The 23866-nt window shown below is 44.2% G+C and overlaps 1 protein-coding gene across 19 annotated transcripts in view; it reads left to right on the top strand.

The window, feature by feature from the left end:
• The window catches only part of DLGAP1 (DLG associated protein 1), a 305491-nt gene that overhangs the window by 269861 nt on the left and 11764 nt on the right, over positions 1–23866 (top strand). For all 19 annotated transcript variants that reach the window (XM_081801561.1, XM_081801559.1, XM_081801560.1 and 16 more), the window contains one exon: positions 7080–7501. In XM_081801561.1, the coding sequence (XP_081657687.1) occupies positions 7080–7501 (422 nt within the window). The remainder of the gene's footprint in view (positions 1–7079; positions 7502–23866) is intronic.

Here is a 23866-nt window from a genome sequence, read left to right as displayed (position 1 = left end):
CTCTGCGATCATGACCTGAGCCGAAATCAAGCGTCAGACGCTTAACTGACTGAGCCACCCAGGTGCCCCTGAAAGATTTTATTTTATTATTTTTAAAAGATTTTATTTATTTATTTGAGAGAGAGAGCATGAGTGGGGGCCAGGGGGAGGGGCAGAGCAGGGAGCCCCCTGATACAGGGCTCTCCCTGACACAGGGCTTCATCCCAGGACCCTAGGATTGTGACTTAAGCCGAAGGCAGACACTTAACCAACTGAGCCACCCAGGAGCCCCTAAAAGATTTTAAGTATCTCTACACCCATCGTGGGACTCGAACTTACAACCCCAAGATCAAGAGTCGCATGCTCCACTGAGTGAGCCAGCCAGGCATCCCTTAATATTTTTATCTGTGTCTTTGTAAACTACTTCTTAACTGGCTGGGATCTTTAGAGATCATCCAAGTGAAAGTCAGTGTTACTGCAAGGACTATTTGCCTTCAGCATCCAGGGAATTAGAGGAGAAACCTTTTCCTAGAATAAGTGGGTAGTAAATAACTTTGTGACCTCTTTTCTTTCCTCATTAACCGCCCTCGTGCCTGCCATTCCTTTATTAAATCGGTGAAGCTGGGTAACAGTGAATGTCTAGAGCAAGATCTGTGTGTTTGGAGGAGCGGGTATGCAAAGGGAAAGCCAAGATCTTTCCATTTATATTTCATTTACGGGATGAGAATGGGAGCGGATGGATATTTTGATGATTTGCATAAACGTCTCTTGTCTTTATGTCCATTTGATGGAGCCATCACCTTCTCTCCTGGTATACCTTTTGTACATTATGAAATGTACAAAATGCTGAAGTGTCAGGACACTTCTAATGCTAAGGGGAAAAAATGTTAGCATCGAAATGTGGTTGTGAATGACACCTGCCATTTCAGCAGGTCTGTGAACACACACACTGAGTCACAGGTGCTGAAGGCCCCTTCAAGCTATTATCAAAGTTGCTCCCCATTTCAGAAACAAATGCCTCAGTGAATAAGGATAATTAAACTCTTGTTTTTTCACCAACATTACCTCTATTTCCAGAAAAATTCTAAGTTTTAAAAATTTTCCTTGCTTCACACATTAAAGCTCAGGGCTTCATAACTGGGTATAACAAGCATGTGCAAAGCTAGCATTGTTTTCTCTTTTAGCATAACATCAACTACTATAAAAGATCTCTTTTGATCATAAATGACTTAAATACATAAACATTTGGGTTGTGCCTTTTCAACTAAGCAGGATGTGAAAACAAGAAGCCCAAATTGAGGTATCTTCTGACAGCCAGTTCAGGGACCACAGACTTAGAAAGACCGTTGGCAGTCAGAAACATCTCTCCTTTGCCAACCTGGAAGCTTTGGATCAATTCCCACTCCTCACAGCTTCCTTGGAGTACTGCATAGCCTAGGACCCACCCTCAGTATTACATTTGGCAAATAACTTCTTTTCTCTGCCAAGTTAACAATACCATGACCTAGCCAAGTAGTCCTTACAATACACCTGAGTTTTAAAGGTGTGGCATTCATGCATTCCAAATTGTAAAAGCCTGAAACTTGGCATAATTCCTGATATGCCTCATACATTTTTTCCTCCTTTCCTTCCTCTCTTCCTTCTTTTCGTCTTTCCTTCCTTTTTTCTTCTCTCTGTCCCCCTCCCTCCCTCCATACTCTCCCTCCCACTTTCTTTCCCTCCTTCCTTCTGTCTTTCTGGCTTCTCTCCCTCCCTCTCTTTTTCTTTCTTTCTTTTCACATGTTTTTTACAGATAACTTAGTTTGCAAAAGAAAAATGATCCTCCGACTCACAAGCCTATGGCCTCCATATGACCCCAAAATAAGACAATAAAAACAAATTATGGGTGAGACCTCTCAGGCTTTTATTAGTTACCTGGGGTCAACAGTCAAGGAGTGACCTAAGGCTCCAGTTGCTGGGGCGCAGTCAGTTCGAGGATGTTTTGTTGAGACTCCTAACCAAGGTTCCTATAGTGATAGCCCATCAGGGATACTAGCACCTGCCCAGGGGGCCTGAAGGAGGCTGGCCAAGTGCTGGGCCCTCTCCGAAGAGATCCAGCAATAACAAGCCCACTGTCATCAATGTTCCTTCCTTTTTTTTTTTTTTAAAGATTTTATTTATTTATTTGACAGAGACAAAGCGAGAGAAGGAACACAAGCAGGGGGAGTGGGAGAGGGAGAAGCAGGCTTCCCGCCGAGCAGGGAGCCCAATGCGGGGCTCGATACCAGGACGCTGGAATCATGACCTGAGCCAAAGGCAGATGCTTAACGACTGAGCCACCCAGGCCCCCCTGTTCTTTCCCTTTCTTTAATTGGCAGTTGCATTACAATTACTTGGGACAGAGTAGTTATGTAGAAAACTTATTCTATTTTCCTTTGCTTAAAGAGACAGTCAGGTAAAAGAGCGATGAATGTGGTGGCTTTTGAATAATGAGTGGACGCTTGTTTGGAGGTCATTTTACAATCTGTCTCGAGGACAGTGCTGACCATATCGGAATGGGGAGCAGGAGAGCCGCTTCCGCCTGCATTTGTGACCAGGATTGCATCCTGCCTGGGTTCCTCCGTTCACTGTTCTAACTGCGAAGCTGATCTGACAAGAACGAGAGAATCTCTTTTTTCGAAAGTTTTAATTCTGGATCTCAATCTCCTCTCACCCCCACACCTTGCTTTTGATCTACCTTTTATATAATGAGACGTCTTGGGTTTTTGCATCAGTTAAAGGGTGCCATTTCACAAAATACCCAGATGGTTGCACTTTTGAAGAGTAGCATTTTCAGATCCCACATCTATTCAGCCTTGACAGCAGGCTTAGTGAAGAATGTCTAAAGCCTCCTACGAAGAAAGCAAGCACAGCACAGAACTAGTGTTTCTCCCTTTGAAACCAGAGTTAGCCCTGAAAAGCAACCATTATGTGAATAAGAGGGATGAAGAAGATAACCAGGGGCCAGAGGGTTCAGTAACAGAATGACTGAGTTCATCTCCTCAAGATAAATTTATGCCTTGGGTCTCACACAGCTGAACGACTTACAAGGCCAAAGCATGGACGTTCTAAAGATACTGACTGCACTTTGGTTTTTTGCTCATTTTGCTCATTAAACTTTGTTTAAATGCAGCCCCATCAAACAGGGGGAACAAGAAGGGCCTCTGTGATATACCATCTATGTGTTGATTTGTAACCCGCTGTACAGAAAAGTCGCGGCAGGGTGGGTGAGGGGGGCAGAAAACCCTCTAATTACACATATAAACTTGTTTCACAGAAAGGGCACATGGGGTGCCTGGCTGGCTCAGTTGGTAGAGCATGCAACTCTTGATCTCAGGGCTGTGAGTTCAAGCCCCACGTTGGGCAAGGAGCCTATGTAAAATAAAAATTAAAGAAAAAAAGGGGGGGCGCCTGGGTGGCTCAGTCGTTAAGCGTCTGCCTTCGGCTCAAGTCATGATCCCAGGGTCCTGGAATCGAGCCCCGCATCGGGCTCCCTGCTCCGCAGGAAGCCTGCTTCTCCCTCTCCCACTCCCCCCCTGCTTGTATTCCCTCTCTCGCCTTGTCTCTCTCTCTGTCAAATAAAGAAAAAAATCTTTAAAAAATTAAAAATTAAAAAAATTTTTTAAAAAAAGGAGGGGCACAAAGCAATAGCAGAAGTGAATGCAACCAAGTGACTTTCCTCTTGCTGTTCAAAACAGACAGGTATTGTGTCCCATACTGGTTGATCCAGTCTTTGGTTTCATGGTTTTCTGCTCCTTAGGCCAGAATATTAGCCAGTCCTTTTCAGAAGTTGTAATTATTACACATTGTGCCTTCAGGGCATGAAGTACCGAAGAAGCTTCAAGTCTGGGGATTGTGGGTTTGGAAATGGTAAGCCACTGGATTCAGCTTAGAGGTTTATACCATCTACCAGCAACTGATCTATTCTTTTTAAAAATACAGAAATTAATCCAATGACTCCTTTTGTGTTCCTATCAGAGTTTTAAAACAGCAATAACAACTTGATTGTACTCTTCACTCAAAGGGAACTTTGCACTTGAAAGACATGAAACGTTTTGTAGAGCAGAACATTCTTTGAAAGCTCTGGGTGGAAGAAAGCACTTGCTTAAGGAACTTAATTGAGAGAAACAGTGCAGCCTGGACAGGGCTGCCTGAGTTCAAAGGCACCGCTTTTAATCCCAAACCTTTTTAATTTTACTTAACTTTTATTTCTTTCTGGGTGACTAAACTGCAAACTTCTATTAATCTACTGCCAAGTAATTTTTCTTAAGAAGGTGGATACTTTACAAGATTCATAGCCAGGAGCCCTCTGTCAGGAATGCTGGTGGTACAGTTTTGTGTAGGTAAAAACAGAGGCCCAGGAGAGGTCACTCTGTTTTGTATGTGGAACAGACTCTATCTCTGGCAAGTTTGCTGCGATTGAAAACATTAAGGCAGTCCTTTAAGTCTGGAGAATGTAGTGCCCCTGGCAATACAGGATCTTGGAAAGTGAAGCCTAGTGTTTTCATAGTTGAGATTTTGTGTTAATGTCAACTGTTGCAGGGAGAGTCATCCAACTCACACATATGTGTCCGGAAAGAAAGCTGAGCTTCAGGAGATGACATTTAACATTTGGGTGGGCGGGGGAGGGATGAATAAGAAGAATACAGGAAAGGCCTACTGCAGCCAAGAATTAAGTGGCTATTGGAAGAATCACATTAGCAAAACTGTTCTTCCTTTTGCTCTAGTATGATACCTGTAACATGGTTTTCAGACTTTCACACTATGTGATTCTTTTTTTTTTTTTTTTTTGTATGGCCCATTCTAGAGTTAAAGAACTTATAAAATGACCAGGTAAAATACCCTCAACAGAAGTAATTTCTTGAAAACAGCAAAGGATGAGATGGGCCAGCTTTTTTTGGCCGGTCTATCTTCATAAAATGAATCATACTATATTTGATTATTTTGAGATCAACAATGCAGCCACCTTTTTTCTTGACATTTATTTTCTAGGGAAAAAAACAGATTTATTGTGATGATTGTACTCTCATCTTTTTGTAACTTCTAGTCTTTCTACAGTCTTACAAATAACAACTTACCTGTATTGTTCTGGTCACTTTTTCTTTTCCATGGACCAAAGTATTAATATTAATTGGCTTTAATAAGTGTTCCAGGAAAATGAAGAAAAAAGACATAATCTGGTTTATTAAATGTTATATTGACATTGTTTAGCGCACAGTCCTGGAAGACTGGCACTATTGAATAAGAAACAGCAATTGAAAATCAACTGGCAAATCAACGAACTTAACATGGAATGATCATGAGCCAGTAAAGAAAATGTACCACCTCATACCCGTTAGGATGTCTACTATCAAAAGGTCAAAAAATAAGTGTTGGTAAGGATGTGGAAAAATTGGAACACTTGTGCATTGCAGATGAGAATGTAAAATGGTAATAGCCAGTATGGAAAACAGTATGGTAGATCCTCAAAAAATGAAAAATAGAATTACCATATGATAGAGTAATTTCTCTTCAGCATTTCTACCCAGAAGAATGGAAGATAGGGTCTCAATGAGATATTTGTACACCCATGTCCAAAGAAGCATTATTCAAATAGCCAAAAGGTGGAAGCAACCCAAGTGTCCATCTACAGACGAACGGATAAACCAAATGTGGTATATACGTAAAATGGAGTATTATTCAGCCTTAAAAAGGAAGGAAATTCTGACACATGCTGCAACACGGAAGAAGCTTAAAGACATTATACTAGGTGACATAAGCCGATCATAAAAGGACAAATACTGTATGATGCCACTTCTATGAGAGACCTAGAGAAGTCAAATTCCATAGAGACAGAAAGTAGAGTGGTGATTGCCACAAGCTGGGACACTGGAGAACTGTTGAATGGGTACAGAGTTTCAACTGAGAAAGATAAGAAAGTTCTGGACATGGATGGTGGTAGTAGTTGCACAACCCTGTGAATGTACTTAATGCCACTGAACCGTACACTTAGAAATATGGTTAAAATAGTACATTTTATGTCATGTATATTTTTTCACAAGGAAAAAAAGAAAATATTAGATCAGGAAGTTAGTTACCTTTTAAAAAAAACAAGTACAGAGTAGGGTAACAGGCACATGATGCCTCCTTCAGTGGACTTATATTCTCTGTCATTGTCACTTGCCTGCTGTAGGAGCCAATGAAGTTTTGTTTGAGTTTTAAATTACTTCAGGCCCACACCTTTCCCTTGCCCCTTGTCTGAGAAAGAATTCACTGCTCCTCTGTTCTTCCCCACCCCTCTGACCTTCATTGTAGGGGTCAACCAGAGATGTATAGAGCCATCTGGTTGAGAAACATCGATTACATGAATATCCTTATAAAATGCTCAGATTGAATCTGTGAACAAATTGTCTTTTATCATCTTGGTGCAAGGACTGTGGGAAGGGAAATTAAAGGTGCAGAGGAGAATGGTACCAGAGAACTCTAGAACTGTGAACTGTTTTGCCCCAGAGGCTCTGCCCCAAATGATAACAATGACCTATTCGATAAAGAAACAGGTGAATCCTTACCAGGGCACGGAGTTTTAATTTTAAGAGGAACCTCATAACGTTTTAGTTTGTTTTCATAAAGTCTTACCTTGTAAGAACTGTCCCTGGAAAAAAAAAAATGTAATTATGCAGGATTCACAAGAGGCTTGGGCTAGGTTGGGTTGGTTTTGTCTCCCCGATTTCTAAGCAAATGATGCAGACAAAGATAGAATTGAATTGTTTCCTCACTTCTCAGCAACCTGACTACCAGAATTCAAGCCACCCCAGACTTGAGGAGGAAGTTGAACATGGGACATTATACTGGCTTCGATAGCTATACACATTGTTCTGCTTCTAAAATGTCACTAGATATGCTTTAATATGGTATTGAACAAAAACGAGAGATCTGTGATTCTGTATATTAGAGCTACGGCAACTGGTATGTTTGCATCAGGGGCCTACCTCCCCAGACTGAAAGGATGAGGCCTCCTATGGTCACACTCACCAGGAAAAGTCGAAATGCTTTTGCATCGAGAAAGAGCCTTGAACTAACTCTCCTTTCTCTATTCCTCCAAGCTTCCGCAGGTTCACTAGATCCAACAGTGTGACGACAGCAGTACAGGCCGACCTGGACTTCCACGATAATCTGGAAAACTCTCTGGAGTCTATAGAGGACAATTCGTGCCCTGGCCCAGTGGCCAGACAGTTCTCCCGGGACGCCAGCACCTCCACGGTCAGCATTCAGGGCTCGGGAAACCACTACCACGCCTGCGCCGCCGACGACGACTTTGATGCGGATTTTGACCCTTCGATTCTGCCTCCCCCGGATCCCTGGATTGACTCGATCACTGAAGACCCCCTGGAGGCCGTCCAAAGGTCAGTGTGCCACCGGGACGGCCACTGGTTTCTGAAGCTTCTCCAGGCAGAGCGGGACCGCATGGAAGGGTGGTGCCAGCAGATGGAGAGAGAAGAGCGGGAAAACAACCTGCCGGAAGACAGTAAGTAATGGCCGCTGTGCACGCCTGCGCACCCGGCGCTTCCGGGCGGGGCTGACGCGGCGTCTGTGGACGTCGTGGTTCTTTCCCTGCCTGGTTCGCTTGTCTAGCTGCGGTTCCACACCCCCGCCGCGACGTGCGGGACAGCGGGGCGGTTCCGGCCGCGAGTCTAGCCGGCCCCCGCGCTGCCCAGTAGAAAGAAAACCGCTGTGCAGAGCCTTAGGTAGCTCTAGATCCTTTCTTCTCTGAAAAAGATCAAGCCCAACGTGGGGGTGGCCTCCAGTTTCTACACCTGTTCCTCTTTACCGAGAAATTTCTGAAGGGGCGCTGATTCTCAGGGAATTAAATGCCCAATGCATCGGTCCACGTATTAGAACAAGGCCAATAATGCGTAGGCCAGTAGAGACCATGCTTATTAACATTCATAAACCCGTTTAGCGTGCACTTTCTCTCATGGGATTCAGGGAGGCAAACCTTCAGCCACTAAATGAACTAACACAAATTTCAACTTAGCGGGGTTGAAATAAGTGATAAGATATGATGAATAAGTAAGATAAATAACGGAGGCCTTGCACACCATTATTTTCAAACTTTGCTTTTTAACACAATCATTCCTATTAACAATTGACAACAATAGGTAGCTGGCTGGCTGGTTGGCTGGCTCAGTTGGTAGAGGGTGGGAGTCTTGATCTCAGGGTCATGAGTTCAAGCCCCACGTAGGGCATAGAGCTTACTTAAAAAAAAAAAAAGTAAATAATTGACAACGAAATGACCAGGTTACCCAATTCTGAGGCATGTTTTCCACATTCTCAACAATTCTGAAATTGGGATATAGTTTATAATCAGTGTGTATTTTAATGCTGTGTGTTTGTTTTCCTCTGAAAAACTATTATTAAGTGAGTGGTGGATCTTCCAACTGATGATATTTTTGAATCAAAGAAATTTAGGCATTTAGGGGTAGGCATTTAAGCCTGTCTTCATTTTTGCATGGGAACCACCTGCAAGAGTATTGTCATGATGTGACTTTGGGGGCCTATTTTTAAAATCATTTAACTTTTTCTCGTAAAAAATTTAAAACATGCACAAAAGTATAGAGTTTAGTACAATGAACCCCCATGTACCCATCGCCCAACACAATGGGCCAGTCTCCTTTTCTTATCTTCCCCCACTTGTCGTTTTTGCCAGATTATCTTAAAGTCCAAGGCATGCATCATGGCACTTTACTATGTATCCACTGATAAGGATTTTTTTTTACATAATCATCATATATTATCATCCCTAATAAAAATATCAATAATTTCTTAGTAATTACACCCTGAGCCTACGTTAAATCATGTTAAATAGACTTACTAAATGAAACAAACTAATTATGTCAAGGGCCAGTGAGTTTTCCATAAAGGAAGTATTTTTTATGAAAACTGAGTCTGGAAAATAACAAAGCAGGTTGTGGGATTTCCTTGCTGTGTCTTGCTCTCAGCTCTTCTGTGCATTCATTCCTCCTGCCTGAACCGTATCCACTGGCTAACTAGCTTATGTGTTGTCTTTATGAACAGGTCAGAAAATCCATAAGTAGGTTTCTGTAATGTTCCTCTTGTCCTTTCATGTTATAAATGCAAACAACTTAGCAGTGGAAAAGTAAATCTCCTTGACACTTGCCCCTAACAGTTGGTGCCTCTGCAAGTTCACCTGAGTGTTGATCCACAAGCAGAATTAGCTTTTTGCCCTGGTGACAGGTGAAGGAGGCACCATCCAGCAGCAATGGATGGCGTAATTTTCAGTAAGAAGTCTTAGCAGTTGCATCTTCTTATTCTCCTTTCCCCTTGTGGGTATACCCAAAGCTTATTAGATTTTCCTAGGAAAAATGCTAGTGTCTAAGGAGCAACAGCCTCTGGTGCACTGCTCAACAGAACAAGCTAATTTTCAGATTTCAATGCCTTCAACTCATTAATTCGGGACTCATTCTAGTTTCCTGGTTGACTTCCAATAGGATCCAGGAAAGCTGCTCATCTGTTTTCTTTTAATCTGTTTTTTTTTCCCCATCTAAGACTGTATCTACTTCTCTCAACCCAGCTTTATAATGATGCATGAGGATAGTCATTGTATAAAAATTTAGGAAAATCTTATGTGATGCTAAAGGAGCTATGAAAACAAGTTAATGTGTTTTGACACAAACACATGTATTTGAAAGGTGAAAATTTTGTCAGAAAACCAGGTTCTCATCTTGTGTTTGGGATGGAAGAGAAGCATTTTTGTATTTAGCAATGTACAGTATTGGAAAAGTCTCGAGGTAATGAACATGAAGTAGCAACGCATTCATTCACTGTTATAGAATTTTACTTCACATGTTACTTAAAATGTTGATTTATGAAGATGACTTAACAAATCTATCCCATATGAAGGTATTTTGCCATAACAAGATTTGTTCTAAAGAATAATAATTGCTGCCTTTGTACATGAAGTTTCCACCATTAATAACCTATACACCTGAAGGACATTTTCTTCAGAGTAGTGATACATTTTCTCAGATCTACCACTTTATTTTACCAGGTTGTTGCCTGCAGGGGGAGGTGCAGTGATCATGGTTGCAGAACAGGCAGAGATAACTAGGGGTGGGAGTATTTTTTAGTACTTTGCTTTAAAAGTACTGAACTGAATAAATCAGTCTTAGATGGCAAGTATGCAATGAAACCTGCTTCACTGGGGCATTGGTCTTCCTTTGTAGTTTGAAACATATTTTAATATCAGAACCCTCTTTTCTAATTAAAAATAATTACACACAACACCAATAAATGTAACAGAAAGAACGGTGAAGCTGTCTTGGTGATGGTCTGAGTTCTGTCTGCTCAGCCTCTACTGCTCCTTGGACCAAAGTCCCTAACAACCCCCCAATCCCCTCCCCCGGCCTCAAAAAGATCCTAGGGTTTCTAGAATACAGTTTTAAAGCCAATGGTCTGTGGTGAAAAGTCCAAATTATTAATTTTTTCAAATATAATTTTATAGCTGTAGATCAAACAGCTAACACAAAGTTTAGGTGTAAATGCCCTTTATGTATGCTTTTTTAAATGTACAAAACTGATTCAAATTAGTAACATCTATTCATATAAGCCATCTAGCCTAGAAAATATGACTCTTCCTTCAAGTCTCAGCTTGGGCCTCACCTTCTGGAAGTTTGCGGAATGCCTCCCCTCAGGCTGAATTGGGTGTGTCTCCCTGGTGATTTCATAATAGCCTGTTCAGTTGTCTATCAGCTATTTCTACCACGATTTTATAGTAGTCTATGTATCTCTCTCCTCCACCGAAAAATGAGCTCTCTGTGGACAGAAATTATTCTTATCTCATTCATCTTTATATCCACCACCCCTCTGATGGTTCCTGGTACATAGTAGGGGATCAGTGAATATATATTTGAGTCCTGGAAATATTTTGGAAATTCTATTTTACAAAAGTATTTTATCTTGCAAAATCTTTCCTCCTCAAAGAGTAACAGAATACTCAATGAGTAACTAGCAGTTGTTTTTGCCAAAAGTAGGAAGGGAGCTTCCCTGGTGAGGTGATGAGCTCTTCTGATAGAAGCAAGGATCTGACAGAGAGAGATGAGCACCTGCCACAGAAATGGTAGAAAGGACTTCTGTGTTGGTCAGCCAAATAATCCAGATGAACCCTCTATGTCCCATCCAGCTCTTTGGACACGATTCCATTTGACAAGCACTTGAAAGCTTTATCCTTCATCCCCAAGAGCTTCAATCTACCAGCATTCCAGAATTCTAAATAGCACAGAGATAACTTACCAGGCCAAACTTCCCAGGGCAAAGAGTTGCCAATTTCAAATGAGGCAAACTCGAATCAGTGAGTGTCTGACCAGAGAGCTGTAGCCACCCTCCATGGGAAGAAGGGACACTAGAAGCACATGAGAGAATATTCATCTTGTCCTTACAATACCCCTGGCAGTGGGCTGGAGACTTTGACAGGTGTTTTATTTACCCTCAAAACAGCTCTCTGGCAGTATCTTGTCCAAGGTCACAGAACACAGAAGTGTCTGATGGAACAGATACAACATGAATAACAGTTGACAAGATAATAATACTCTGTGTGTCACTTGGTGCTGTCTTCTAAAGCTCTCCATACATATCTGTCCCTGGCTCCTTGGCAACCACAATTCTGTTCTGATAACTGGGCCTGGAGCTGTAGAGGACCTTTGTTTTACTCATTCTCTAATTTAGCCTTTTCTTTTTTATATTAAAAAAAAAAAGGAGGAAGAGAGGCCAATCCTGTCTGGTAGTCACAGCCAATGTCGGAGTAACCAGCTTAAAAAAAAGAAAATTTGTGTACACCCAGAAAAATAGCTTTGACAAATGAGTCGAGCCCGGATACGTCTATCTCTTGCCCAAGCCACCTTATGTGTTTTTGGGTCCCATACAAGGAGGTACATTCAAGGTATATGATGTAGGTGACACCTTGATAGATCCCTCCCAGGAGACATAGTCTTCAAAATCATCATGGAAGGAGAAGTAGTTTAGAGTAAGAGAAAGGAAGATTTTTTTTTTTAAGATTTTATTTATTTATTTAAGAGAGAGCAAGCAAGAGAGAGCACAAGCAGGGTGGAGGGTGAGAAGGAGAGGGAGAAACAGACTCCCCACTGAGCAGGGAGCCCGATGCAGGACTCGATCCCAGGACCCTGGGATCATGACCTGAGCTGAAGGCAGATGTTTAACTGACTGAGCCACCCAGGCACCCTGAGAAAGGAAGAGTCTGATCATATTTGCTTAATTTATTTTGGGGGGGCACCAGAATTATCCCAGTTCTTTTTTTTTTTTTTTAAGATTTTATTTATTTATTTGACAGAGAGAGAGAGACAGCGAGAGGGGGAACACAAGCAGGGGGAGTGGGAGAGGGAGAAGCAGGCTTCCCACAGAGCAGGGGCCGATGTGGGGCTCGATCCCAGGACCCTGGGATCATGACCTGAGCCGAAGGCAGACGTTTAACGACTGAGCCACCCAGGCGCCCAGAATTATCCCAGTTCTTAAATATTCAAAAATGTTTGGCGAATGCACTTAATGCCTCTGAACTGTGAACTTCAACCTGGTTGAAATGGTAGATCTGATGTATATTTTACCACACAAGAAAAATCCTGCCCCCCACCCCCGCCAAAAAAAGTCTGCAGCAGCTGAAAATAGTGGAGCAAACACTCTATCATCATGTTCATAGTAATTCATCGCGCTTATAAGAAGATATTTCATTCACTATCTTCCTGAATTTGAAATACTCTGTGCTGGTGGAGGATAAAAAAGAAGCTAGGAACACAACCTATTCGCTCAATGGCAGCATGAGGTCCAGATTTAGGGTGTGGGGCGGTTGCAGTCATCTTTCTTGACTAGAGCGTTAAAAATGAAAGGAGCCATCCGATTTTAAATAATTATTCAGTTACCAATTGTTTTATGATGCCATTGCCCTGACTCTGACAGCTCCTTCCTAGGGACGCTGTTTTTGGCATTCCGGGACTGGAAAACACTTTCCTGGTTTACCTGAAGCTGTTAAATATGCGCGACAAGGGGCAGAAGAAGGGGCATTTGTGGTCGCCTGGTAACGTCGGATGATCTTTGCAAAGTGTAACCATACGTTCTTTGGGTGTGTGGAGCTATTATGTGCCCTGATAAAATAAAGGCAGGGCAAGGGCTTCAGTTCTTGTTTTAAATGTTGATCCCGAACAGTCCATAGTAGGGTTTTGGCTTGGTAACCAAATAATGAAAATCTACAGTGAGTGAGGTTTCCTCCAAGCCCTGGCAGCTGACAGAATGCTTGTTCCCCCAGCACTTGAAGTAAAATGATACAAGCTTTCCTCAGACAATGAAGCCCTTGTGTGAAACAGCTGTCTCGGGGAGATGGCTCAGTGCTATTTGACAGTGGCTTGTATGTTACATAGATACGTCTGGTATTATCTGACCGGGAATGAAACGGCCAGATGGAACCAAATGCTCCTAACTAGGAATGCAGTCTAGCAATGCGGGTGAAAAACAGAGGCTCAGGTTTCAGTGGCCCTAGGATGAAATACTGGTCGATTGTGCTCAGAAATCTATCTTTGCCTCCTCTGAGTTGTGGACAACTCATATGCGGAATTTTCAGGCTTTATCTGAAATGAACTGATAAACCTAGAGTGTGTGCAGGAGGCAGATTAATTCCACTTTAATTTTGCCTGGTAATAGCATCCAAGTTAGTGAAACTTGGCCTTGGGTTCCCCCAGAAGGCTTGTGAGCCTTGGCAGCGAATGTGGGGCTGGTAATGAAACCTGCAATGGGGTTTGCCTAGTTTCAGGTTGAGTTACGGAAGCTGTGCACAGTCATCATTGTGACTGTCTGTGGATGAGATCACCAGGGTTACTCTGCCAAGTGTTGCCTGTGGCGTGTCCCTGCAGCCTGTGGGTGGCAAGCAAAGGAGCTCTCCCTCTGATTTCATCTGCCTCAAGCCTTGTGTATTTCTAAGCAGGGCGAGGTGGGTGCATCCTAGTTCCTTTCTGTTTTATTCTCATCTTACTTTTGAAGTGACCTTCAAAATTCCCTCCCTGGGGCGCCTGGGTGGCTCAGTTGGTTTAAGCGACTGCCTTCGGCTCAGGTCATGATCCTGGAGTCCCTGGATCGAGTCCTGCATCGGGCTCCCTGCTCATCAGGGAGTCTGCTTCTCCCTCTGACCCTCCTCCCTCTCATGCTGTCTCTCAATCTCTCTTTCTCAAATAAATAAATAAAATCTTTAAAAAAAAAAAAAATTCCCTCCCTGGGGCACCTGGGTGGCTCAGTTGGTTGGGCATCTGCCTTCGGCTCAGGTCATGATCCCTGAGTCCCGGAATTGAGCCCCGCATCGGGCTCCCCGCTCCGTGGGGTGTCTGCTTCCCCCCTGGCCCTCCCCACTCTCATGCTCTCACTCACTCTCCCTCAAATAAATAAATAAAATCTTAAAAAAAAAAAAATTCCCTCCCTGCCCCAGCCCTCATGCATGTGCTTACGCGCACTGCATAGTGTCTTTTTTAAGGTCTGGCCAACCTGAAATTAGTAACCACAGAGGAAGTGGCAGTAATGAAAAGGAAATCGTGTATAATGTGTCTTATGTTTAACCTTCTGGAATGCTCAGTTTACTTTGCTCTGCATGGCGCTGGGCACAAAGAGGAAGGTTTTGATGCCAGAAGGACATCACAGAGCATCCTTTTGTGGGTGTGTTTCATTGGGAGTGGTCTCAAGGCTGAAGAGGGTGCAGAGGCATGGAGAGGTGGAGAATGTGGCAAAGTGAAGGCCAGGCCAGCAATGGATCTCCTGTTGTCCAGGGCGGTGGTGTGCCATTATTCCAGACTCCCTCTGCGCTGCAGAGAGGCAGAGATTGCAGAGGGGGACTGGGGCAGGATCGGGGGAAGATCTCCGATGGTTTTCTCCAACAGTAACTATTTATGTGGAATATAATTGCAGTGGACTTCAAACACAGTATTCAGTTATTTTCTTCCGGATTACCAAGGGAAATGTTAACTAATTTCATGTCATTCAGCTTTCAAAGGCTCAAGAACTGTATTTTTCTATGTGATGTGTATGATGTTATTATTTCATAGCTCATGTAAATTGAGATACGGATTGAAGCATAACCATTTTTTATGAGTAAGACTCCTTGAGTATGGACTGGGAGAAAAAATTCAATTAGCTAAGCTTTTGAAAACTTGCTCTTTACAAATAAAGCAATATTTCCCCCCGTGGTTTTTTTTTTTTTTTAAGATTTTATTTATTTATTTGACAGAGAGAGACACAGCGAGAGAGGGAACACAAGCAGGGGGAGTGGGAGAGGGAGAAGCAGGCTCCCCGCAGAGCAGGGAGCCCGATGTGGGACTCGATCCCAGGACCCTGGGATCATGACCTGAGCCGAAGGCAGTCGCTTAACCAACTGAGCCACCCAGGCGCCCTCCCCGCGTGTTTTAACCCTGTGGAAGCTTTTAGCCTATGGGGTAATTTCTACTTGAGAATTTATTCTCTATTCATTAACCACTGAGTTTGGGCTCCAAAAAAAAATTCACTCTTGTAAAATGCAGAACAAGCACTGCCAGCCAGGAATAAAACAGATCCATGTTTTCTATGGAGACCCTTTGTTGACAGTAGGTCTGGATCACAAATGTGTTTGAGAAGCAGCTGGGCAATTGGTTGGAGAAATTCTTTTCCATGAGGACACACTTGTAAATAAGAATGTCTCTACATGAATAATCCCAACTTGAAATCACACAAATTTGGTGTGGCAAATCCACATGAATTTAAAGTAAGTGGGTGGAGTTTTAAAAAATTCCTTTCCTTCTCCGTTTTTTTCCCCCTTTCCCTCTTATCCTATACAAGGGGGGGGGGGTAGGGGGGAGCCAGGTGAGTAAAAAGAAGTCAGCCTAAATCAGCCCAAATAGTATTATAAACAGAAACCCAAAAGGAATCATAGCCCAGCTAAGACTATATTAGCTAATTAATTAGTCAGGTCTGTAACTTAAAAAGTGATGCTAGGCATGGTAAAACCTTAAAGAATCAGAATGCATAAGGCCTGGAATGCTGTGGCTAATTTATTTTTCTGGTTAACATAAACTTTGTAGATGAGTCCGTTGGTTAGTTTCAAAACTTATTCCTTCAACAAGATACCAGGAATTACATGGGCACAGTGTGTGCCATTGAAGGGCTTGAGGTCTGTTAGAAAGTCAGACAGATAAATAGATCACGCTGGAAAGAGTGTGGAAAGGGCAGAGACAGCTCTATGCATAGGGAATTTGAGGAGCAATGGGGAGGGAGAGGGGAAAGGAGATAGGGCTTTCCGGAGGAGGTACATCTGAGCATGGGGGTGGGGGATGGGCTAGTGGAGGCATGGAGGCAGGAGGCATCCCTAGCTTGGTGTTTAGCCTGAGCAAAGGCACTGAGAAGAGAGACAGCTTTTAGATTTGGGCAGCTGGGGACCCAGAGCACTGAGGGAGGGGCAGAGGTAAAGCTGAACAGGTGGGCCTTGGCCTGCAAGCCATTGAAGAGAGTTCCCCGCTTACCCAATGGATGATAGGGAGCCATGGAAAAGTCTTAAGCATGGAAATTATATGAGATAAAAAGACCCTCTAGTCCCCCTACTAAAACCAAACCTCCAGGATTGGCAAGGGAGGGAGAACAGCCACACTGTGGATGGGGTGATGAAGCCTTGTCGCCCTAATGGTAATCAACTAGGGAATCCTAAGGGAAATATGATTTGGGGGAGACAAGAGGTGTTGGGTGGCTGCTTAGCTATGCAACACTGAAGCTTGAGGGGTTGATATACACTGGAGTTACAAATTTGGGAAACATAAACAAATTTCCAAAATAGCTGAAACCGGGAGAGTGATGAGCACATTCAGGGGGAAGACAGGAAGCGCACTCCGGATGAATTTTGTGTTCAGCATTTACGAAGTGAAGAGAGACAGCCCTAAGGAACAAGGAATGCAGGGTCAGAGCCTGAGACTGTGTGTGGGGGGCCTTGGTGCCAAATGCAGAGCTATCTGGCAGGGGAAGGAGGGTGAGGAGAGGCCAGGCGGCAGAGGGTGGGGAGACAAATGGTGGCTGAGGAAGTAGAGGAGCAGAGGTGTTCCATCCTTTCAAGAGCATTCTCAGGAAGGTATGACTCCACCAGGCCTGCCATAACAAAGTACCACACACTGCTGGCCTGAACAACAGAATGGTATTTTCAGTTTGGGAGGCTGGAAGTCTGAAATCAAGGTGCTGGTTTCTCCCGAAGCCTCTCTCCTTGGCTGGCAACTGGTCTAACCTCTGTGTTCTGATCTCTTCTTATAAGGACACCAGTTACATTGCATTAGGACCCCCACTAATGACCTCTTTTTAACTTAATGACCCTAAGCAGAGGCCGTATCTCCAAATACAGTCAGATTCTAAGGTATTGGGGGTTAGGACTTCAGCATTTGAATTTGGGGAAGACACAGTGCAGCCCATGACAAGGAAGAAGAGGAATTTTATATTAGCTGGAGGGGACCTTGAGATTGGGGAGGAGTTCCCCCCCTCCCTCAGAATGGGAGAGATGGGAGGATGCTCACAGGTATCCCCGGTAGTGTTACAGCACAGAGAGGCAGAGATTGCAGAGACAGGAACAGACGTAGAGAGCACATTCTCAGAGCAGCTAGGAGGGAATCAGGCCAACGACACAGGTAGATGGGAGGAATGAACGTAGAAAGTCTTTAGGGTGGGGGCAGGTACTGGTCGTAGCGAGGTGACATTGGAATGAACGTAAGTAATTCTCTCTTGGCACCTGACATCTCTGTTATTCAAGTAACCAGGAGGGTCTGCTGCTTGCCCATCATGGAGAACCCCCACACTCTTTAGAGGCTTAGGGGACTAGACAAGTAGTAGGAGAGGCAGAACATTGAGAATATTCCTGCCTGATTCTGCTTTCTTCATCACATAGGAGGCAAGGTTATTGCTGAAGATGAGGAAGCAGGGTTGAGTTGCAAGTGAGTAAGAGTCAGAAAGGGAGGTCAGAGAGGGTGATAACAAAGATCACCTCGAAGGACTAATCAACAGCAATGAAAAATCAGCTGAGTTTGAAGATTATGGGTTTAGAATGGCACTGAACCACATGACTAAACGCTGTTTGGAACACAAGATGGGCATCTAGTGCTCCAGGCTAGCAGGATTTACCCAGCATGCTCTGCACCTCAAGATGGACCTTGTTTTGCAGGACAGCTGCTTCTCCTGAGGAGGGTTCTGGCCCTTCATTTTGCAGTGAGCTTGTTTTTTGCACAAGGCCCCAGCTGGGTAGTATAAGTGTCTAACACTGGTTAGAGTTCTGTCTCCTCTGTGTATCTCTATCACCCAGCAACCAGTTGGCCATTGTTCTAGCTCTGATAGGTGGGGGAACTATGCCAGACTATGCCAGAAAATCTGGGCCCCTGAATAATTGTTATAGATGCCTTAGACACACAGACCAAAGAAATTACTGACACTCACCTAAATCTGCCTGAGTGAAAGCCACCAACAAAAAAGAGGACATTCAAGGGCGCCTGGGTGGCTCAGATGGTTAAGCGTCTGCCTTCGGCTCAGGTCATGATCCTGGGGTCCTGGGATCGAGTCCCGCATCGGGCTCTCTGCTCCTTGGGAGCCTGCTTCTCCCTCTGCCTCTCTCTCTCTCTGTCTCTCATGAATAAATAAATAAAATCTTTAAAAAAAAAAAAAAGAGGACATCAATCAGTCCACACTACTGGAGAGAGAGGTTGGAGTATGATTAGCAGGAGAAATAATTCCCTATTTTGGCCAAAGCCACCTTTTAATTTCCCAGGTAAATTCCCAAGAACTAAAGAATGTCGATAGAATAGAGGAGTTACCATTTCTGCTACATTCTAACAATTTTTGTGTATCATTTCATTAAATAATCAGCAATCCTATGAAGATAGTATTATGATTACTTGACAGATAAAGAAAACAGAGTCTGAGAGTACCATAAACTCCCAAGATCAGCCCCTTGTAAGTAGCTTTCCTGACTTGCACACCTATGCCCTTTCCAGTACACTACTCCGAGAGGAAAAGTTAAGACTGGAAAAGGAGTATACTAGGTGAATTATAGTGTAGGTGACGGGGCTTGGCAAGCGTCCCGCCCAGCATGTCTGCTGGACATCACCACTGGTAGGACAGCCAGCCGCACACCTTGTATTGTTCTTTAGCCTCCAGGTTTCAGGGACATGCCATTGAGGGCATAAGAAATATATCTGTTCTCTGTTTCCAACGCCTAATGTGGGGGCCTGATGATTGTGGAGTTGGGCCTCATAGTTAAGAATCAGAAGCAGTGAGAAAAACCACTGCTTCTGCCTTTTCAGTTCTAGGGACTTAATTCTTCTTGGAATATTGAAGGATGCATATGTTAATTATGCTTAAGGACTTCTTTTTTCAAACGAAAGTTCTCTTGTGTTTATTACTGAGCCAACCTACCAGGGCAGAAACATAGAAACAAAGAGCAAAATCATTTTTCCCTTAACATATGTCCAACTGTCCAGATAGTGGTGATGCTGGTGACCTTGAAGCAGCTTAAATCCATGTGCAGTCTCACGTGTGAGTCCTGACAGACCCAGCTGGATTCTTCTTTAGCATCCTGTTGGAGTTGTACCTGATTTTATGACCAGTTCTCATCCAAATCCACTGGGGGAACACTTCTTGGCCGAAAAGTGCTTGACCCTGAAAGTCTTGTGAGCATGGAAGACATGGTGAGGAGCCGTCAACTGCACACCACCCCCACCCCCCACCCAAGGTGGCGGAGAAAGGGAGAGAGAGCTATGCTTACAGATATGAGATACTGATTTGGACAAAGCAGAAAGTCAGGTCTAGCCCCAAAGGAAGCCGTCTTTGCTTTTTGCTGCTACCACAGCACACTTGCAGCTTTGCCGTGGACCCACTTGCAGGATTAAAAGAAATTGCCATTCCCTTCACCTCTGTGCCTTTTATACCACCTCCTTGTTCCCCAAATAAAAGTCATCCCCCACGGGGTCAGTGGGAGGGAGGAGGTGTGCTCTTTTCTCAATGTCTGGGGTTTTATCTGTATGTGGCCAGATTTAAAATCAGAGTTTTCCTAAGAGACCCATCTCACACCCCAAAAGAGTCTTTCTCTGCTTCTAGTATGATGTATAATCTTTAAAAGCAAAACCCAGACTTAAACCTTACATCCACTAGCATCTTTTTCAAGGGATCCCTGGTTCCTACATTCCTTTCACTCCTGAAATTTCTGTGTGCAACAATTACTTCGAGTACATGTGCTTTGCTCTCCCATCTGGATGTGGGACAAGGAGGGGGTTTCCTGAACTTCCCCATTCTTCCATCAGCTTCCTACAGCTGTCCCCCTTCTGTCCAGTGGCACTGGCTAGAGAGTGTTGATCAAGGAAAGAAATCACCCTCAGATGTCTTCATGTAAGTAGATTCAGACCCAGGTTTCAATACGTGTTGAGAGAAAAGAGTGCAACTGGACAGGGAGGGAGAAGACGGGGCCCCGGGCGCCCTGGGGCCCCAGGAAAGGCACTTCTTAGTTTAAGCCCAGATTTTCTCACATGGAATGATGATATCTGCCCTGCCTCACAGGGTCCTGAGGGGATCTGATTCAATGTGCATGTGAAACACAAGGCAATAATATGAATGGACAGATCTTTGCAAAAACCAAACAGTGATGACCTTCCAAAAGATCTTCTTGGCTTTATGTGGTGAACTAACCGAGCCCTGTGCTCTCTATTATGATCCACCATAGCCATCTACTGCAGGATAAGAAGTTTCTAGAATTATAAGTGGGGGAGTTAGTGTGGGGGTGTCTGTCTCTGAAATGGAAGGAATTTAGTTCACCAGTGTTTTGGGTTGTTATTTTGTACATCCACTGAGGAACAGACTCACAGCTTAGGAGGAAAGGATAGGGTGAAAGGAATCTTAAAAATGAACCATTAGTGGTTTTATAAGACACATAGGGAGACCAGGCTTACCTACATAAAAAGAATGGCGCAGCAGATAAGGCCTATAATATGATTAAATATTACACGAATAAATGGTATAAATCTTGGTTAAATGGCATGCCTGAGGAAATACAGCAGAGAAGCATGATTCCAGAAGATGCAATGAATGAGGGGAGATGGATGGTACAAACCGTGGACTACATTTAAGTTGAACAATCTGGAAAAGGTACATGGACCAGAGTGTGAAGGAAACCAACTAAATGTAATCCCAGGAGCACATCCTCTTCATTAGCTTTTTTCTTCCTCATGGCCTACATAACAAATATGAAATTTACCTTCAGGAAAGGGAGTGATCTCACACACCAAGTGTATGTCTAATGGAAAAAGAGAACAAATTCCATTAGAGCTTTCTTCTTTCTTTCTTTTTTTTTTTAAGATTTTATTTATTTATGTGAGAGAGAGCACAAGTGGGGTGGAGAAGGAGAGGGAGAAGCAGACTCCTAGCTGAGCAGGGAGCCCAACGTGGGGCTCGATCCCATGACCCTGAGATCGTAACCTGAGCCGAAGGCAGACGCTTAACCAACTAAGCCAACCAGGCGCCCACATTAGAGCTTTTTTCTTAAAAATTAAAGTGAGTTTTTAGGGGGCGACTCTTGATCTCACAACCCTGAGACCATGACTCAAGTCCTGCATCGGGCTCCGCACTCAGTGGGGAGTCAGCTTGAGAATCTCTCCCTCCCTCTTCCTCTGCCCCTCCCCACCACACACACACACAATCACACACACTCTTTCTCAAATAAATAAATAAATCTTTTTTAAAAAACTAAAATGAGCTTTTAGTTCTCTAGAAAAAAAAGTGTGGAAGGCAAAGAAGTAGGAATTATTGTTTGCTTGCCCCAAGCCCTCCTGTTGCATGGTTTCACTGAAGGCCCACATCAGCATCTCCCTTCCCTGAGCCCAGGCAAGATAATCACTCAGACAGTGGAAATGCACACAACCCCAGAGCCAGCAGGGAATTTCCACTCAAGGAACATGATGGCAAAAACCTGGAAAACAGAAGGGCCACAACCCCACCCCAGTTACTTTTGCTCCAAATCTATAGCTCTCACCAGACCATGCTGAATGAAGACAGAGATCCCTTGTTTTACTTTCAAGAAGACACCCATCCAAGTTAACCCCTACCTACCTGGTTGGGTGTTGCCTGAAAGATTGCTTGGAGCAGTGATTTCTTCTCATTTGAGAATCACTGTCTTACTCAGCTACTCTTATTTTGGTAGTCTATCATATAGCTCGGGTATTTGGGTGCAACTGAGAACCATTAGCTCAAAGTTCTGAGGAATATCAGAATAGCTTGAGTTTCTGTGACAGTTTCCAGGAGTTATGTAAATTTCCCAGCCGGCAAACTGGAGACCCCTTACTACTAGGTCTAAGCTCCCAGGATTCAATCTGAGATTTGCTGGTGTCACCATCCGACCCATCAGCAACATAATTCAGAGATGTTTCCAGGGACCTGAGAGTTTGCCTAAAGCCACATGGTCACTTAGGAAATGCCTCCTCAGAACTGTCTCCGATCTGGGACAGGTCATTTAAAGCATATACCTGTCCCGGGCAACCAACGATGTGTGGTTTTTGGTTTTTTCCTCTTCTCTTCCGGGCAGAGCAAGCGTGGGGCTCACAGGTGGGACGCCCAGAGAGGCAGAATAGTGTCCTGTCCCTAGGTAATAACAAACATTTATTGGTCGTTTGCTGTATATCAGACACTGTCCTAAGCATTTCTGTCCTATGCATTACTGCTTTCAACCTTCACAACAACCCTACAAATAGGTACCGTTAGCCCCCCTTTACAGATGAGAGAACAGAGATTAAGTGACCTGTCCAGGGCAGGGGCTGGGAAGTGTGGGAGCCAGAACCCTCAGCTGGCTCAGGGCCTGAACCCTTAGCTACGATAATGCCCTGTGTCTCCACATGCTCTTTCCTTTCTGCTTCAGGGGTGTGAGAAAGAGAGAAGGGCCTCACACCACAGATCCATCGGTGATGATGGTTAAAAGTTACCCATCCCAAAAGATGTTAAAAGCAGCCTGGAACAAAGTAAACACTTAGGCCTGAGGACTTGCTGTGCTATGGCCGTCAGGGGAAGCCCCAGCTATCCCTGAGAAGGCAATTTCTGCACGGGGGCTGTTTGCTGTGACGGGTGACAGAGAGTGCATGAACGCCCTGACTTCCATGTGGGGGATGCCGAAATATTTGAGTCATGCCCAGGTATAATGTGTATCATAAACCGTTATCTAGCCTGGCAGTATTTTGTGGTTTTTGGGTTTGTTTGTTTGTTGTTGTTGTTGTTGTTTGAGCCTGGCAGTTTTAAACAGAGAAGAAAATTACTAGAAAACCCTGCACCAGCATGAAGTTTCCTTTTCTTTTGTTTCCCTCTCACACTTTGTGGGGACTGAAGTCGAGAAAGGGAGACCTCATTCCACCCTGGGTCTCGGGCTCTGTCAATTCACAACCAAACAACAAGGGCACAAACACCTCTTCGATCCTTTAAGACACACCCCCGCGCAGATGTCCATGCGGGGCAAGTGCCCTGCTGAGGAGTCTCCCTGTCTGGTTTTCAGTGCGGGGCTGGGAAGAGGCGAGCAGGGCGCCTTCTCCCCTTCCTTCCCGACTGGGAGGGCGTGTTGAGAACGGCCTGGTGGCAGCGCTCCAGCCGCACAGCTGTGCCCCGGTCCCCACCGGGTGGAGGGAGGGCCTTGGGACAATGCAGACCTCGGGACAGCTCTGTGCAGCGCGGTGCTGCCCTTCTCAGCACGCCCGTCACTTGAAAGGTTCTTGCCTTAGTCTGCGCAGAAGACAAGAAGTAGCTTGCAAAGGAGATTTTCAGCACAGTGCAGAGGGAATTAAACCTGTATTAACAATAAAATTGGTCTGTG

The sequence above is a fragment of the Leptonychotes weddellii genome, chromosome 13 (genome assembly GCF_054177405.1).
Source record: "Leptonychotes weddellii isolate Sample4059 chromosome 13, ASM5417740v2, whole genome shotgun sequence".
Taxonomy (NCBI): domain Eukaryota; kingdom Metazoa; phylum Chordata; class Mammalia; order Carnivora; family Phocidae; genus Leptonychotes; species Leptonychotes weddellii.
The sequence above is the reverse complement of the archived record's forward strand: the minus strand, read 5'-3'. Positions and strand labels throughout refer to the sequence as shown.